At 33.5% G+C, this 20,148-nt stretch overlaps 1 protein-coding gene across 1 annotated transcript in view; it reads left to right on the forward strand.

The window, feature by feature from the left end:
- The first annotated feature begins 6,966 nt into the window (after positions 1-6,966).
- The window catches only part of LOC118193606 (agrin-like), a 217,236-nt gene continuing 204,054 nt past the window's right edge, over positions 6,967-20,148 (forward strand). Inside the window, exon 1 of the mRNA XM_085810646.1 lies at positions 6,967-7,812. Coding sequence (XP_085666772.1) covers positions 7,422-7,812 — 391 coding nt within the window. The 5' untranslated portion in view covers positions 6,967-7,421. The remainder of the gene's footprint in view (positions 7,813-20,148) is intronic.

A 20,148-nucleotide genomic window follows, 5' to 3' on the forward strand; every position in this document is an offset into this window, starting at 1 on the left:
TGATTCTCGGTAAATAAAATAAATTAAGCAAAACTCACAAACATATCTCACAAATATTTTTTTAAACTGAGTTTGATTTATTAGCAGCAATTATGTATCTGACTAAATTAGTGATACTGGAGATATTAGCTACCTCGGAATAGTTATTAACTAGGAAAAATCTGCGATTATAAAACATCGTCGATTCTGAGATGCACTGCACATTTTTGGAATGTTTATATATGAGAAAAAGGTGTTCTTTAGAAATGAAGTGATAGGATAATGTATAAGTTTTTTCTTTATTTATATATCACTTCTATCTTTATAACCTTTACCTGTCTACATTAAGCTATTTTTTCTAGCGCAAAGCAATTTAAATAATTTGAAAAACTTGCAAAATCAAAGAAATATAATTTATTGGAAACTTCCTTTGAGTTTGTAAACTAGACTGATGGAAATGCTGTAGCTCATATTAAAAGTAGTATATAAATTCCAGCCTTAATATAAATTAACACTTATCAGTTGGTATAGAACGATTTACTGCGGTCTAATAGCAATTACTATAAATTCGCTTACTTAATATTAAACTAAATACCAAGTTGCAGTCTTTCTTGTCTCTTACAAACTACTAACAACATCTGAACTAAAACTATCACTTTACATGTCCTGCGTTTGCCTATCTGCCGAGCTGTAAAAAAATGAAATTGGAAGAAAATAACACTAATGTTTAATTTAAATTAGAAAACAAAACAGCCTTAGATTAACACAGAATTTACATGAAAGCTCGAAGATTTTTTTTTTCTTGATTAGATAAAGATCCGTTACCTTAAAATTAAAAAAATTTTGCCAGGGTGGGAGGAGTAAGAACCATATTTATAAGAAAATCAATGGGCATCGAAAAGCGAAAATATACGCCATATGTCAAGGAAAGCAGTAATGAAGCGTCAAAAGGTTAAGCTATTAGAATTCCAAAAGCACTGAGAAGAATTCATAAGCTTCTTCAAATGGTAAACTGGATTTCCTTGAAGCTTTTCAGATTCGCAGAAGTTTAACTTCTTTAATTAATGGCATTAATTTCAAATCACTTCTTTCTAATAGGTGATAGACAATTCAACCTGAACTGATTCTTCTTAATGAGAGAATGAACAGTCATTTGCCAAAAATGAGATGTAGCGTTTTTAGAATTCACTTACTGAGAGCCGTTGCTGGAAGCGTTCCAGAAAGCTCAATTCCCATCGTGAGGAAGATAAAAATGCATTCCTCTCTCCTCCGAGTTAAATGGGAAGAGAAAGGAATGGATATCTTAAAAGTGAGTTTTTGTTACCTCCATATTAAAAGTGAATTTAATTTTTGTCATTTCCCAACTTCTTTTAGTCCATAATTGAATTGTTAGTTTTATGTAGAAAGGAAGTTTTCAGAAAATTTCAAAATTAAAGTTAAAAGAAATCAGTTGAGAAAGTAAGTAGTTTGATTTAATCTTTTCTTCCGATCTTTTCCACAGCTCGTCCGATTCTTTCTTCTTTTCGCTTGATCTTCTCGTATCGCTCTTGAATCGTTTCCCCTTCCCGATCAAGGCTATTATGTTAGTGAGCGGTGAGTGATAAAAAAAGAACCGCTTCAGTTCAGTGAGCGAAGGGTTCTGATTCCATAAAAGATCTGCGTTGCGCATCTCTATCCCAATATTTTAGAAAGTTTAATATCTCAGTTTTGAAAGCTTCATGTTACTTAAAGCAGATACCTGAAATCATACACGCACATCTACCCTACGTGTGTTTATTTAATCAATAACAGACAGTTTCGCATTTGTAGATTAGGCTAGAACTTAACTGGTAAAACAGTAGCAGTTTGCTTGGCATATCTATTGGAGGAAGGGAAAAATGCGTATGATTCTCAATAGCTAATCGAATTGCAACGTCTTTATAGGCACTTTTATTTACTGAGGAAAAAGCGCGTTTAAAGACTTTTAATGAACGTCCTAAATTATGCCAAGTAATTGATCTTTTTATGCGTATCCTCTCCGAACTTCCCCCCCCCCTTTTTTTTTCCCGCCTCCATCTTCAGCAGCAGAAAAAAACTACTTTTTTTAACTAGCCGCAAAAACCGCAAAATGCTAGATTTTTTTTAACCACAAGATTTCTCATAAAAAACTTTGTTTGCGCAGACGTTTTTTCCGTATAATTGTCTAAATTCTATTTATTTAAGAAAATTGGTTTTATCTCGTTAAGAAATGAAACGATTATTTTTCTTTACGTACAGACGTAATTTTTCTGAACACTTTTGTTAACATATATATTCAGATTATCACATTTATTATAAGTATTTGGGATTTTAGAGTAGAAAATTCTTCAGAAAATGGTCTTTCATATTAAATATTTTTCTTCATGATAAATGGTTTTGCAGTTTGATAAAATATTCTTCTACAGGCATTATGGGACGCATATATTTTCCGTCACTTTTTCAAAAAATTGGTGACAACAACTATAAAAGATTTCAAAAATTGAAATAATCGTAATTCTTTATTTTCCTAAAAACATAACACTTTTACACTATTTGCAGCAACTGTTTTATTTTCCGCGTGTTTACAGTCCGATCCTATAACAGACATGTAAATAAGGCGCTTGAAGCCCATTTTATTAACTGCAGTGATGTATTTTAATTTCTACAATTAAATATGCTATCAAAATAAAATAAAGTTATCAAGAAATGTTTTTCTAAGCCTTCAAATGGCTGTTTTGTTAAGTAATTCTTAAATGACTGATTAAATTCGAAAGATAAAACATTTCGCTGGCGAAACACGCAGAACTGCTTATGCTCGAGGCGTGTGAAAATAAATTTAAATACTTAATTTTTTCCCTCGTAATTACGGCAGCAATACTTATCGAAGTGAATGGATGATTCGTCCATGGCAGAGTTACGTAACTTAATATAACGATCCAAAAAGTTTGGCAAATCTTTTAATATTTTTCTACAGTCTCAGAAGAGCAGACGAGGAGGAAAATTTGAATTTGAATTCAGGTCCAAACGATAACAATTTTTTAAAATTATTGAGAAACAAATAAATAGTTAAAGTAGAGTTACATGCTGTCATTGCGTAATGTTTAAAGCAGAAATGAATAACATAGAGTCTGCCCTAAAAGAACAAAATAAAAGATTTAAAAAAAAAAAAAACTCTGTTTTGCTTAATGTACGAAATAATTTCGCAGATTCTGTTCTAAACATGCGGGATCACTGGCGATCGAAAACTGACTTTGAAGTTGAACATATTGTTAAGAATTTTGTACGTATGTAAATAATTTTAGTCAAATGGTATGTGAATTTACAGTATCTTTTGTACAATGTAACATGAAAGGTCTGAAGAGACGAAGTTCTTCCAGAAAAATAAGAATACAGTTGAAAATCCATTTAATACTGAGTAAATGGCTATCTCGCTAAACTGGCACTATATCGCCAAGCTAGCGATGTTTTTGGAGACTTTGTCGCCAAATTGGGCGAGAAATCGCCAAAAGTCGTCAAAATTGGCGATATTTTGGTCCGGTCTCTATATAACTATAATAAGTATTGTGATTGAATAACTGTAATTAATCTTAAAAGTAACTGTAAATGAATCCGGCTCTCAAATGCCTTTCAGTAATTTTCAGAATCCTTTTCAAGTATTAACGATTTCTTGGCGGCCGAGGGGAACTTTATAAGACCAGGAAGAGCATCAGTTTCTCAGTTGCTGTTTAGTTCAGCGTGAATTCGGAGTATTGAGATATCTCCGTGTGAGCTTCGCTCTTTAGATGGGCTTTGCGTTGCGTTGTGTTTAACATTATTAGTAGTTTGAAGCGTAAGTAATTATTGCAGTCTGTGAAATTATGAAGAGTTATACGAGTATTTTCGTGGAAAGTTCCAGAAGTATGAATTGTTCCTTTTGGTAAAATAAATTTTATACAGCTATCATCAATTCTGTGTTCATTCAATCTATTACAACCCATACGCACGAAATAATATAAAACGGAATAACAAAACCGTTCTCTAAGATCAGAGATTAAATCATTGATTACAAAGTTTAGTCCTAGACGGAACTAACTAGAAACAGTAGAAACAGTTAAGACTAACCAGAACTAACTAGAAACAGTTAAGACTGGCTCCTGATTTCTCCATATCTCATGAATATCATGCATATAGTAAGAGGTGTTCCTGGTCAATGAAGTTATGTCGCTAAAGTCTCCTGGCGATAGCAATTCTTTAAGCGATTCCGTAAGGGAAAGGATATAAAACGAGGGAGAGTGATCATTGTCACGTGGGCGGCAGCGGACCATCTGATTGGTTGAAGAAATCCAGTACAGTTCTGAAATGATATTTTTGCATGGGAAATAAACTACAAATTAAATATAAAAATGCATTGAAATAAATAAAAATTCAATCATGCGTTATTTACAATATGTACAGCCCAGATTTCATAAACCCAAGTGGGTAGAACAGCAACCAGCAAAAGTTAAGACATAAAACTTCATTACACATGAAGAAACTCACGAAACCCGTATATAGAGAGACTGTTCGTAGTCATTTTAAACCAGTGTTCAACGGTAAAGTTCATTTGCCCATTGGTGGGTAAGAAATTAATTACTCATTGGAAACTAGTTAGTAATCTTCATGTGATATGGAGTTCTTACCACAGATATAAAAATCTTCCAGTCAAGGAATGGCAGTGTTCCGGATTCTCCCCATTAAGCACGTTTGTCTTTAACGTTTATGAGTTATTAGATTATGGCAAAGTGCATTACTGTTATCTACCTAGAGGGCTGCCTTTGTGGAAGATCTTTATGAGAAAGTCTTTCGTATGTACGTTGCACAGAAAAAAATTCAGGAAAATGTTTATGCAGCCAGTCCACCTGTCATGATAGGGATCTGGATTAAACTACCGGTGGTCAACGGTCTTATTCCCTAGATAGTTGATGAGTTCTCATTTGTCTCCAAGTTCTAGTTTTTTCAGCTTATTCACTTGTACAGATCACGTTTAAGTTTCCAACTTGTTATTTTATATTAATTCACTGTCCTATCACTCTCATTTCCCTTTTCCTGCCAGAATGTGAATTTCTAGCTCGCGCGATATTCAAATGAAGTAAAAAGAAAAGGCTATTTAAAGGAAGGTTTGAGAGGGCAGAATCAGGGCGTGTTCTGCCTGCTTGAAGGCCATGTTGCTAATTTGATTTTCTTACGAATTTCTGCGGCGTTGAGTTATTTCCGCCAATAGGCTTGTTACGCCGTCCTTAGGTCAGAGATAGCTTGAGCGCTATCCTAAGTGAGCAGCCGTTAGCTAACTTTCTTTCTTACTTCTAGTTAATCCATTATCATCTTTGATTTAAGCCATAAGTGTTGGCTTCTGTAATTCCGAGTTCGTGCCGTCTGTTAAACTTTTATGTAATTTAAATAAAAGGGTCCTTTACACTCCTGTGGTAGTTACAAGACATAGTCAAATTTCACTTACGTCTTTTAGAGTTTTAGTCTAGTTTATGATACCTAAGAAGATGAAATCTATACACTATTTTACTAGAATAGCTTATTTAACTTTAATTGTTATTATTATTATTTAACATCTAAGTAACAAAATGGTATTGATGCTAATTTTTAAAGCAAAGATATTCCGAGTGTACTATAATAAATAATTAATCAAAATTTCAATAATTACTTTCAGAGTGTAATATTTTACACTATAAATCGTAATTGCTAGCTTTATCCTGTATTTGTAATGTGTTTTTACTTTTTATTTGTTCCTCACTCCGCTATTTAAGATCATCCTATATTCATAAATATGCTACTTTGTTAAGAACGCTACTTTTTACTGCATATATTTAAAGCTCTGTTTTATATTAAGCGTCTTCCGCACGTAACTGGAAATTTGTCAAATCAAAATGATTTAAGATGTTCCCGAAGGAAATATAAATTCTGTCTTTTAAGTTACATGAAAATACAGTAGGTATTTCTCTATATAAAATAAAACTTTGCATAACGTCAGTTTATATTACTTTTCTACAAGTTCAAACAACATAACAAGCCACGTACGCTTTATAAAATGTACAAGTTCTTCAATTTCATACCGACAAATTGCGAAATATATAGAGAAATACAATAGTAAAGACATCTTGAGAAACAAACCGAATGTCTTTTCGACTTATTCTATCATATATCTTTTCCTTTCTTCTCAGTTCTGCCCATTTGTAGGAATTACGTGACATGCCGAATTAAATAAACGTTTCTCAAAGCTAGCTAGTTCTGATTTATAGTTTTCACAGTTCCCAGATAAGATGAAAAGAAGAAGCAATTCGTCAACCGATATTTAAACTATAATAAAACTCCCTAAAATTTAGACAAGTTTCTTAAACTATCCTTAAAAGAGATATCACTTGAATTTGGTGAAAGAAGAACTAATTTCTTGATAAGCCAGTCTTTCGTTGAAATGAAAATACCATCAGAAGTTCCTTTATGTGGTATCTTTCATTACATTTAAAGAAATGCGTTATCTGTCTAACATGGGACTCTTGTATCCGTGGATGGAAATGAGAAAGATCTAGAATGTTTCTGGGCACTTTTTGTTTCTTTTTCATTCTTTTTTGCGTTCTTCTCTCTCCCCCGACTTATGTGATTATAAGATGGTTTATGTCTTGCCTAAGGGCTGCGAGTGTAATACGTGCTTTTAACACCAAATGTAATACTTATTTATTGTTATTTGAGGAGTGATATGTAAGCTATACTACTTTTTTGTAGGAAATTGGTAAAGTTAGCATCGAAGCCGCTACCAGTACTAGATAACGTAGCAGGTGAATCTTCAGTTTTCCGTAACGCCCATTTTTTATGCAGTTTTTTGCCTCGTGCGTTTAAAAAACCTAGAAGATTTCGTTTGGGCCGCTCAAAACGAACTCAGAGGAGGTGTGTCCCACATTTTGACCAATCTGCAGCCTGCTCGAGTCAAGGTCGTGGGCGGTCAGAATGAAACGCGCTTTTGCCGCTGCCAGAAAGAAACCCGCGTGTTTTTACGACGGACGTCTTGAAAAACAAACCATCTGATTGTTTGATGCGACGTTTCTCTTCCAGATAGATTAAAATTGACTCCCGCTCTGCGGGATATTGACGTAGGAACACTGAAGTTGTCCAGTCAAAACAATTTTAGTGCGAACATTATCGCTGACGGCTTCTAAAACAGCTACAGCTTTCTCACTTGCTGATCTTTTTAAACTTTACCGCTTTCGTTTGCGGACATGTTCATTTCACACACGCGCAGTTGCTATTATGTCTCTACAGAAGCTGCATTATTAAAACTTCCGTGAATTGCTTCAATTTACATTGCATTAAAAAATGTGAAAAACTATTTATATTTAAAAACGAAAAAGCAAATAAGTAATAAAATTAAACTCTAAATTATTTGCTCTTATTTAAATAGTGGTTAACACACATTAAAGATAATGAAGATCTTATTAGTCGTTCTCGTTGTTTTCGCATCGGTAGATGTGAACTCTGGGAGAAGACGCCGATCTCAGAGTTGCAAAGAAAAGATGGATTTTAGTGCAAGTATGGTTTTTACCGGAACTGTGCAAAGACTGTACCGCTCAAGAGCAGCATTGTACCGAGGAGTGGTAAAGGTGAAACGGGTACTGAAAGGGGATTCAAGTTTTGCCGATAATACCATCATTGTTGAAGGTTTTGGTGATACGAATATATGCAATAGTGATGTTAGAGAAAGGGACACGAGGATATTTCTTGTGAGTTTGCTGGAAAATGGTCATCTGAGACTAAATTCCAGTGTCGTGCGGGTCAGTTTGTCGAATTTGGACAGAGTTGCTGCTGCCGTGAAAGGTGAGTTAATTGGGATAAAAAATTATTTAAAAACTGAATCGAGATAAAATTTATTTTAAAGATATTCCAGACGACAGTAGAATTATTTATTCGAATTACCTATTTATTATTTGTGAACTGTTAGCATTTTATTAAACGTAAATTTTATTATTAACATATTTTTATTATCTAATGACTATTTTCATTTATGCAGTTTAGAACAGAATTTTTGAATAACGTAAAATTTGCCAGTGATTCCAAGCTTTTGGTTTAAGAGCAGTAACAAAAACAATGTTTTATGTCTCCTTTCTCCTAAAAAACTACTTCCCATATTTTTATTTATTTTAAAGTAATTTAAAACAGGTAAAAAATGTGGTAAGGATTTTAAATTAATTTATATAACACTTTCTGAGGACAGTGTTTTTCCCCCTTGAGTACTGAGAAATAGGTTAAAATGGAATTCTGAATCAGGTTAAAAGGTTGAAGAAGTAAATTTTGAACTAGGTTAATTAAGTTGAAAGGTTTTGAAAACATGTCTCGCGACTAAAAATGGGTTTATTCTCATAAAAAAATACTTTAAGTTGGAAAGCTATCAGATTATTCTTTTATAAATAAAACTTTCTAGACAACCCACTATTTGGGAGTTAAATGAAATATTTCTGTCTAGTTAAAATTATAGAAGTTTTGTTGGGAAAGTGTTCGAAAATCGAATATTTGAAGCCTAATTGTTCACTGTACTTTATAATATTTCACCAGAATTATTTTAACCTTATAATTCTGACAAAATGAAGACGTTAAAGAGTTTATTAAAACCAATCGTAATTTTCCCATTTAATTAGATTCAAATTCACATTTAATTAACAGTGCAAAATTGTTTACTTTTTAATTATTTATTTTCATTCAAGATTTACTTTTATGCTTTATTTTACTGAGACAGGTATGTTTTGATTATGTAAGACATACTAAGCAAAGCTCAGAAATGCCCATCTATGAATATAATATTGTATTGTATTATCTTTCTAAGATTTCTTATAATTGTAGTATTAGAAATTGAATAATTTGAGATGATAACAATTTTCTTTTATTTATTTAAATCTCAGTTTCACTCGCTTGTTACTAGAGTGATTTATATTCTTGGCTCTCCAGATATAGTTGTGAGATTCATTATTTATATCTTTGGGTGGAACTTTACAACGGCACGGAAATTGTTTAAATCTTAAGTTCTAGTTTTAAGTGATTTTAGGTACATGCATGAGATTGTAGAGACATTAAGTATTTTTGGAAGCAGGAGAATTGAAAAATTAGCAAACGCTTTCGCCGAGAATCGAACCACAGACCTCTGGAATATAGGCCCAGCGTGCAGAACCATTACACCCCAAAAGCACGCTAGGAAAGCGGGAGAAATACCTTATATACTCACCGTTTTAAAGGGCGACTGGGGTTTTCAGGGGACCCAATCGCCAAATCCTGGGCGTGGAGAATCCTCATCCAACACCCTTTTAGTTCGGGCGCTACTGTAATACACATTAGGTACTTTTTGGAGGCCGGAGAGATGTCTAATTAGCAACGCCTTCGGCGGGAATCGAACCACGAACCTCTGGAATACCGGCCCAACGTGCAGAACCACTACACCACAAAGGCACGCTAGGAAAGCGGGGGAAATACCTTATAAGATGAGAGTGTAACAAAGAGTGGTAGGTAAGATGCAAAGCTGTTTCTACATATGCATAACCTTTGCGCAATTTTCCCCTTCCTCAGTACCTTCAGAGAAAGAGCTTCCCTAAATGGGATTCGTCCAAGTAATGATTGTTTTCGTCTACTAACAAAGACAAGCCCTCGCAAAACTACCTGCGAAGGTCATGCCGAAACTTTCCCTTCTAGCTGTTGAACTTTATACCAGCCCACTGCAAGAATCAACCCATCACGGAGAAGCGAACACGAACTGACTTCATTCTACAATTTCGCAGAGTCAACTGCACATACACTTGCTCTAATTATTTATGCATGGTTTGAGGCGTAAGGAATAGCAGAGACAACAATATGAACGGGAGCGATTCAAGTTAGAGGAAAGCAGAAATGAAGATATCTTGTTAGATACTGTAATGTTAATTTTATTATGTATTCTTGTTGGAATGTAGGCTTCTTTTAAAGAAATAATTTTGTGAGATTCACCTGTAGTTTATCTATGACTGCTTTTCATTTGTTATATTCTGATTATAATCGTGCCCTTCTCATATTAAATTATTCTGCTAAGTTCCTCCTTGATTTTCAGAAGATAAATATTAGTGAAAAAAATGGAGGGAATACCAGAAGAAATGCAGTTTATCAATATAATAGTTGTCAGTTAGAAAGTTTAAACACTTTTAATGAAGATAAAAGTAAATTGACAAAATTTTTGCCGATACGTTTCTTTTAATTATTTAAGGTATATAAAAAGAACATTCAGTATTTTATTTATTTAGAAATGGTTGTTATTTTATCATGCCTTTTTTATTTGAAGTTATGATGTAGTACACGCATCGGAAAATTAAAAAATTGAAACGATTCCTGGAAAAAAAAAAAAAAAAAAATGAGTGAAAATTCTTATTTTCAATACAACCTTGCAATACATGAGCGACTTTTATAACACAATTTCATGCAATCAAACGCAAGAATTTCTCGCAATTAAGAACTTCCTGCTAGAAAATGCACAAAAAGGTATTAACTAATATTTGTTAGAAAATTAAATTATCCCAGGAAACAAACTTTAGTTTTTGCGTTATAATTATTATGCAGTAGCATTCTTAAGGAAGTAATTTCCTAACTGCGGTTATTCATTTCTAGATGATAAAGATACAAAAAATATACGTTTTTTGCTTAGATTTGAACCCAAGACCTTATGTTCCGTGCAATGTGTCCATTTTTATTTTTTGCGCTGGTTACTTGTTTCGGCAGACAGTTCCAGCTTGAAGTTGTGAACTTTAACGACGTTAGCACTTCTAACTAATTACACATTTCAGTCTGATGCTTCCTTGGAGTTTTCTAATCCAAGGAATTATAACTATTCTCAAGCTCAAAAGAACTGTAACTCAACTATTTGGAATAAACCGTGTCTCATCCCAGAGAGACGGTTGGAATGATCCTTTTCCGTCCTAGAAACTCAATGGGTGACACTGCAAAGCTTGAGTTTTGATGTGGCCCTACAGCCACTGTTAAAGTCATTGTCTTGGTTAGGATCTAAAGGCAGAAAATTATTGCTCTAAACGATCAAATAATTTTACCCATTGAGCTACCGAATCCATCAATGGTTCCTAATAATTTCTTCTTAAAGATGAATTATATGTTTTTATTTTTATGGTAGGATATGTGAAAAACATTAGCAGTTCAAGTTATGTAATCTGACTAGTGAAAATAATTTTATCATGACATGATATGGGTATTATTAACATTTAAAGCTTTGTAATCTGGCCAGCTTGCTTTTCAGTACTATATTTAATTTTTTAACTCCCTTTTGCACAGAATTATTAATATTTTTTTTAATATTACATTAACAATAAGGATACAGAGAGCGAAACTTTCAGCTTCCGCTCCCCCTTTCAAGTTTAGTTTTTTGAATTAAAATTCAAATTTTTATCTTCTAGCGCAAATCGAAATATCACTTTTATCTTACTATGTGGGATAATAGATAATAATGTATTTAATTTATAGCATCTTTGTAACATTCGCATTAATTCAGCTTGCAATTTAAAACAATTATTTTTGCAGTAATAATTTTTTTTCTATAAAATTATCTGTACGTTTCGCTTTGGTTTTGCAGTCTGAATAGTATTTAGATTGCTGTTTTCTTTTTTCTTTTTTTTTTCCCTTTTTTTCTTAATTTTTTTAACATATTTATAACCATTGAGAGAAGACAAGAGAGTAAATTAATAGCTGTTCTAAGCTAGCTTTTCTACCTATTTCGTTGTTATGTCCGATTGGACTGGCGATTAATATGAAAATTTATTTTATTTTTCTTCCGCAGTTGCTTTTGATTTGCTTAATTTAAAATGATTCCCCATTTAATTAACTGTTGATTTTAATGTAGATATCAAATTTCGGGATCCCTTCCCCAAATCTCAAGCTGTAATTAATTGAAAGTGTTTTTCTTTTTCTTTTTTTTTTCTTTTTTAATTTCATTTCGTAATATGAGTTGTAATAGTGTAATTTAACTTGTACACCTTTACATATTATTCTGTCGAATAAAAGCAGCTTCTATTTAATATTTTACAGCTCTTTGGGTATATTATACTAAGTGTTATTAACAACTTTAAAGCGATTTTTCAAATATATTCCAATAACACTATAAATCATTAAATGAATTATCACAAATATTTTAAATATATGCCAAATTAATATTTATTGTTAAGTAGCAATAAATTTCTTACCGATTGCTTTCATTTTTCACTAAATAGCTTAAATAGATTCTTCCGGGAAAACAACAGGGTGCAGCAGCATCTTCCTTTTGTGGGACTTGGGTATGAAACAATTTCTTTAGAAGCAATAGGTATCGACTCGTGTATAAAACTATTTCCTTAGAAACAATAGGTATGGACTTGGGCATGAAACAACTTTCTTTCGGTATGCCTTCGTGGTGTAAAGATTAGCACACTCGGCGCATATTTGAGAAGTACAGGTCCGAGTCCCGGCGAGGGCAACATTTTTTATGTCTCCTGCTTCCAAATAACATAATGACTAACATAATACTTATGAAACAATAGTCCCCCATAAAGCTATCTTTCTCCTTTGACAGATAAATTTTGTGCTTTGTCATTTCATTGCCCACCAGCGGCCGAGCGGTAAAGTCGCTGAACACTGGTAGTTCGGTCCGAGGTCCGAATCCCGCGAACGGGCTGGCTGCATGGGTGTTTTCGTGGTTTTCCCCATGTGTAACGTGTATACGAGCCAGGTTCCTTTAGAAAGTTCTCCACGAAGGCATCCCTTCCCTTAGACAGATAGCCCTCCAGGCTTTGCCGTAATTAAATAACCTAACCATTTTCAAACAAAATATTTAAACAAATTTTTAGAATAACCTGTAATCTTGATGACTATTTCCAATTCCTCTAAGAATGTTCTTCACAAACACATCACTTCCTCCTAACAATAACTTTCAAATGCTATACAGAAGTAAAGAATAAAATACTATAAAATACTATTTGATAATGTAAATACTAAAATACTATTTGATAATGTAAAGGTGGCCCACCTCAAACTATTCTACTTTTCTTACTTAAACCAAGTTTGCCTAGGCATCGAAGTCTACATTTTGTACGTACACTACGGGAATAAAGAATGGAAGAAACGTCCTATAGAAAACCACAGTGTTTCTGCTCAGTAGTCGATGAGTGAGGATGATCAGAAATTATAAAATCACATTAATCACACGTGTGTTATGTAATAAAATATGAAAAAACTGATAATTCGAATTATTATTATATTTATTTAATTTTTTTATAAAATAGGGATTAAGACTAAAGAAATTAAACAACATTCTATATTTATAATATAAATTCTAATTCCAAAAGTTAGTAAGAAAACTTTTGATTTTGTCGTCCCCTTGCTTTCCGAACATATTTTGTTATAATTGAGTACTATGTATAACTCATTCAGCTCACGTATATATCTTCTTAAAATCACGCTCTCACAAAAGGCGTCCAAAACTTCATCCTGTTTACGAAACGACTTGAATTTCATTTTTTGATGCGGAATATGAATGAAATCCCAGTTCATTCATTCAAGAGTTTTGCGTAAGGCCATGAATGCGCAGCACGTAATAGAGTATTACTTCCTACGCAAACAAAATGTGAGTAAAATTAAACAATTGCCTACAAGCAAAGAATTTATAAAGAAAAGATCTCATACCGTAATTTTGAATTTTTTAAATCTTTTTCAAAATAAAAGCAATGTATAAAAATTCCATTTTTAATATGAATGAAAAGTGATACGCATAATTTAAAATATATATATATATAGTTTGGACTGTTATAAGGTATTTATCCCGCCTTCTTAGCATATAGTGTAGTGGTCAACACGCAGGGCGCTATTCCAGAGGTCAGTGGTTCGATTCCTGGCGAAGGTGTTGCTCATTTTTCATCTCTCCTGCTTACAAAAAACTTAATGTCTCTACAATGTATTAATAGTTAATTAATTGTTCAAAATGTTGATAATTTTCTTAATAAATTGAAGGACATATTACGTATTTATTAAGCTTTAGAATGATTTAATTATCCACATACACTGAAAAAGCAGTTATTGAACTAGCTGGTCTAACTTTCCTTTCTTGACAGCATGAAATTTTCTTTGCTGTTAACCCACTCTTCGAAAAAAACGAACGTATTCTTTGTTGCAATATTTTCTAGACGAATACAGAAAGTTTGTATAAATTTTCTTTCGTAAAAAGCAGTACATTTTACATGACGCGGAGTGATTTCACGTAATAGCGTTTTATAAAAAAGGGCATATTATAGACATATATAATGTATGTGTATAACGATCCATTTTCTCTTTTATTAATTAACTAACTGTTCTTAATATTAATATCTGCAGACATTATTTTCTTCTAACATTTGGCAGACAAGTGACCGCATTCGTAAATCCATTATATGCTATTAGTCAGGTACCATTTCCGGGAGTACAACAACCTGGTTTAGTAATGTTTTTGTAGTTTTCTTCCTGTACAATTTAAACAGAGTCTAAATTGTCTTAAAAACCCTTCCATGAAGACACCTCCTGCAAAGGCGTATATCTTAATGCGCTTTACCTAAATTAATTAATCCTATCTTATTGACTGTAATTTAAGCTGCTACTTAAACTAAATACACACTCTCCATAACGTGGCCTGAGGATCATTGCCATGAGTTATATGTAAGTTCAAGCTATTACTCATCGCAATTAAACTATCAATAATTATTTATTCAGTACTCAGTAATATTATAAAATCCTGATTGTATGAAAATACGGTTATATTATTAAAATAAGGAGTTTCAAAATCATGATTATGGAGATATTAAGAATTTTTAGGGAGATTTCTTAACAAATTTCACTTGTTTGGAATCCAATTTCTCCGGTTTACTGAATTAATACGCTGAACATCAAAACGGATTCACTCCCTAAGGTCCTGTATTATGTCTGTAATATGAATGATTAGTTATATGAACTCATTAATATATATGTAAACAGATGGGGCAGAAATTCAGAGAAAAATCCAAAATTTTAAGATCTTTGTCTGTGAACGACATTCCTTGAAAACCCACTAGCTACGTTTCCGCTTCTTATATCCTTTTACTACATTATTATTCCTGCTTTTAATTTGGCTCCAAATACCTTATTCCAAGGATGTTGCATTCATTCTGTTGCAATTTATGCAATGTAATTAATAAACACATTTTGGATAGTAAGCTTAGCGCACATTATAATGCGCATAATTCCTACAAAAAAAATTGCTTCTCAAGAATAAAGAAAAACATGTTTAGCGCCACGATTGCAAGTATCTGAATCTTCTCTCTTAAATCATGACGTATGTTATAACTTACAAAACGTTAAATCATAATTTTGAGACATAATAGAAGAAGAAACTTACGGTGTCGCATACGTCATTGTATAAACATATGTGGTAGTGGAGCTTACGTGGAAGCATACTTGGTCGAATTTTAATATTTCCTTTTCTGATAATTTAGAAAAGCTGGGGCATAGTATATGTGTAGGGAAGAAACTTATAATCATGACCGATTTAACATTACTTTCTATTAATTTCATTAACTGAATATATTTTAATAAGTCAACGTAAATAAATTAGCCGCAATAAGTACGGCCTTCCAGAACATTTTGATAGCATTGAGGTAAAAAGAGAAGCAGTGGCAAAACGTCTAACTAGAAGAAAAGCGGAAAGCAAGTGTGGTGTGTTTGAGACTGAATCTCGGTTCGAAGTGAGTTAGTTTCGACTACGACAACTTTTCATCGGATAATTAATATCGCTGTTAAATTTGTATTGGTTGATTGAGCTTAAATTCGCGAAACCACCTTCGTCACCGAAGTTATATAAAATCATACGACATGGATTAATTTTGAAAGAACATAGTTTAGAGTGATTTATTATAAGCAGTTATTGTTTTTAAGATGGAAAGCGGAAATATCCAAGTTAAAGTAGAGAAGTAAGGGTATACTGCAAATTAAATTTAGAATTTTCCTTGTTGCTTTATAAGTTATTCCTCTCGCCTTCTTAGTATTCCGATTGGATTATTTAATTATAGCAAAGCACACGAGAGTTATCTGCCTAAAGGAAGGGATGCCTTCGTGGAGGACTTTCTAAGGGAAACTGGCTCGTATACACGTTACACATGGGGAAAACCATGAAAACGCCCATGCAGCCAGCCCGTTCGCGGGATTCGAACCTCGGACCGAACTACCAGTGTTCAGCGTCTTTACCGCTCGGCCACTGGTGGGCTCTTAGCATTCGAGAATCCCGTGGTTCGAGTACCGGTGAAGGCGTTGCTCATTTTTTATCTCTCCTGCTTCCGAATATAACCTAATGTCTCTACAGTGGTGCCCGAACTAAAAGGGTGGTGGATGATGATTCCCCGCCCCCAGAATTTGGGGACTCGGTCCCCTAATCCCCAGTCGCCTTTAAAATGGGGAGTATATAAAATATTTCTCCTGCCTTCTTTACATGCCGTCTTTGTGTAGTGGTCAGCACGCTCGGAGCGTTTCCGAAAGGTCCGTGATTCGAGTCACGGCGAAAGCGTTGCTCAATTTTCATGCTCATTTTTTAGGTGGCATACTAAAGAGGAAGAATTTTGTTTGCGAAGAATTCTAACCCATAATGAATAAGAAACTTCGCAGTCGAGGCAAATAAAATTCCAATTTTATTTTAACTCACATTTGTGGTCACAATTCACTTGGTGCTCTAATCCTGCCTATTTTCAGAACATTTAAATTATTGAATAATGTTGCTATAGGAAGAGAGCACAGCTAAATAAAATGGCACCCAAGCAGCAACAGAGATACAAGCGAAGTGCGCATTTATCCAGTATGGCAGCTCACTAAAGAAGAAGGTTTCGGTTTACGTTAAAAAAGTTTCAGTTCTCAGAGCTTAGGCTCCGGAATAACTACGTCATCAGCGTTACGCAAGCTTTGTGGCACAGATCAATCTAGAAATGGCGCAATCCAGAAATGCTATGATTAGTTTTTAGAATAGAGATAAAAAACCAAATTAAAAAACAGGACTTAAAAGGCTATTACTAAATTAAGTTGTAAAGCTAATTTGCATATTTTTATCTTACGCGTATATATTGGAAATAATTTTTCGAACAAGAAGGGAACCCGTATACATTTTAGTCACATTCTGCTTGGATAATCATGCATGTATTTTACACAAAAAATATTACGGGCTGGCTGCATCTGTAAGGTGAATATGATCGAGTTTTCTTTTAAAGGTCCTCTATGAAGGCATCCCTTCTCTTAAGCAGATTGCCGCCGCGTGCTTTTCCACGCTCAATGAACCAAAATTACTTACATTAAAATTCTTCTACGTTTTCCCATTTTCTTCCCTTTCTACCTTGATTTTAATTTATCTATAATAAAAAACATATGTTGTAAAGCTTGCAAATAAACTGCAAAAGGAAACTCTATAATTTAAGAATAATTACGCATTCTCAGTCGTAATTTTATTCCAGCCAAATTTAGCATTCTCGAAGTATCCTGAATTTAACTTATATGTTGTGAAATAAACATATTTTAAAGCTGCGTAATACGCTCAGTTAAAGAAAACTGTAATAATCAGATAGCTCGGATTATTAAAAGAAAACTCATTAATTAGAGAATAATTTTCAATGCATCCTTCTTCACAGCTCTGTTTCAGCCAACTCTAACGTTTCTGAAATTGTGAAATTCGAAATAAATAAATAAATAATACAGAAAGTAAAATAAGCGAGTCTGGGGTGCGCAGTCTTTGGGGGAGAACATGTTCTTTCATGTTCCACGCCAAGCGGGAGGAAAAACTCGTATCTTAATAATAGAGTAACAGAATTTTTCACGGTGTCTTGCAGTCAGCCGAAATTTGGCGTTCAATCACGTCAAGCTGTCTATTAAAATTTATATCTGAAGTATAACTTGCCAATGTTACCGTTTCGCCCCCAAATTCCCCAACCGAATCCAAAAGCATGCGTTATTTAAGGTGTGTCGCCGATGTAATCAATTCTAGTTATCGACGATCCCTCGTAAAATAACCTGTCATTTGCATCTTAACCACTTAATTATGCATAGAAACTTTTGCTCGTGTGCAACGCGTGCTGACGGTGAAATGCTGACTGAAAAAAAAAGCGTGGGATGAACGAGAGGGTGAGTGTGGGAATTGTCAGGAAAGGTGTTGCTGCTCTGTTCTTTTGTCGTAAATTACGCCGGTGTAATTTTATACGTTGCGCTCAAAGTGAAGGTTAGATTTTCTTCTACGAGCTTCGCCTATCATTTCACCCAATCAGGTGAGTGAATGGATCAAATTGCCAGATTGGTTGTTTTTACTCGTCTTGTGCATTTGACATTAAAAAATAATCTAAAAATGCATTTAAAAAGATTAATAATGAAAAGTTAAGTAATTTAAAGTATGGTGCCAGAAATGGCTATCAAGAGTGATTTGTCGGGCAAACAAATTCGTCAGAAGTAACCGAATAAAGCATACAGCCATATTCTCAAATTGTCTCTATGATCATCTAACTTAATGCTTACGCAATGTAGAGAAACTTCTATGAGACTTTTAAAAATGTACCGCAATTTGATGATACTGGCTGTTTAAGTCACAAAACATGCACATTATTAGTAACTCAAAGTGTTTAAGTTAGTAAATTTAATTTAGGGAGAATAACACTTCGTTATACTACAGGATGAGTTTCATTTTTAACATGAACAAAATATATATTAAAATGGAATATTTAAATGATTTATATCTGTAAAATTCATAATACATCTGTTAAAATATGTAGTTTTAACAGTTTCTGAAAAACTGTTAAAACTACATATTTTAACAGATTTCTACAGAAGTTTTACAGTTTCTAGAGAAGGCATCACAAAATATGAAGAGTTAAGTTGCAAAAATTTATATTGATATTGTGGAATAGGTTAGGTGGCGTTGCTGCCGGTTCAGAGAGATTCTGCTGTAGAAGCACAAGTTATATTGTGGGTTGCATCAAATAATCTTATAAAGTATTATTGTTGCTGTGGCCCAGAACATTATTCTCTATTTCATAATTTCAGATATTCAAAATGTTTTAGAGAACATACTTTTTGCAGTAGTACACATTACAAATACATTTCACAAAAACAACACTTTACAAAACAAAACTTTACAATATTTTACAAGCATGCGTTGTAAAATATTAAGTGTTTGCTTCAAGAAAGACAGCTGGTTCGATAGATTTCAGATTAAGGGAGACTGGAGTACACAGGTATTTGATATACAGTTATCTCTTGCAAACAGAGAGACGTTACGCGAGAATAGAGAGATAAATTTCCTTTGAATTTTGTTTTAATGAACTATATTTAGTTTCGGAAGGATATATAATATTCGAATTGATAATACAAAGTATAAATTCAGGGTCTGCTCGAAGCATAGGCAAAAAAGTCAGCCGCCTAAGGCGCAGAATTTTGGAGAATGGAAGCTAAGTTGTTATCGTAGACGGTAGATAAATATATTTCGCTTTGACTTATATATTTATACTGTACGAAGCGCAAGTGCACTGATGGCTAAGATGCTAAAAGAACTGAATCCAAGCTTGGCTAAACCATATTTTATTTTTAAGTAAAGCTATGCAGCGCAGGATGGCTGACTCTTGCAAATACATTTTTGGGGAGGGGAGAAATGGAGAAGAACAAAAGTATCATTTCATTTAAAATATTAAGAAAATATCTGGAAATTTTGTTGCAGAATCGTTAGATTGTCGAAGATAAGAAACATGCAAAATCATAGTTCGCTAGTGTAGAAAGGTGCCATAAATTTACATATATTATTAAATTAAATCTAAACTAATGACTCCAATGTCCGTCACTGAAGGTCAACATACATGCTGAATTTCCTTGCGCAAGTTTTCCCTAGCTGTTTAGCGCCAGGTTCTGAAAACTTAGAAAATATTCGCGTAATTTTCCCCTTCCTCAGTGAGTTCAGCGAAAAAGCTCCTTTAAATTTTAAAATGGAATAATCCGCGTAGTGATTGTTTTCATCTTTTCTCCCTGGGGTTCGAATTCTCGACCATCCGACAGCTAGTCAGACGTCCTTCTAAGTACATCACGAAAGCAAACGAAAAGAAAGGTTAAAATTCTTCAAAAGATTTCGTGCTTTTTTTAATGCTATCATTT

The sequence above is a fragment of the Stegodyphus dumicola genome, chromosome 2 (assembly GCF_044657685.1).
Source record: "Stegodyphus dumicola isolate Sdum_Otavi_A_Nest chromosome 2, ASM4465768v1".
Classification (NCBI taxonomy): domain Eukaryota; kingdom Metazoa; phylum Arthropoda; class Arachnida; order Araneae; family Eresidae; genus Stegodyphus; species Stegodyphus dumicola.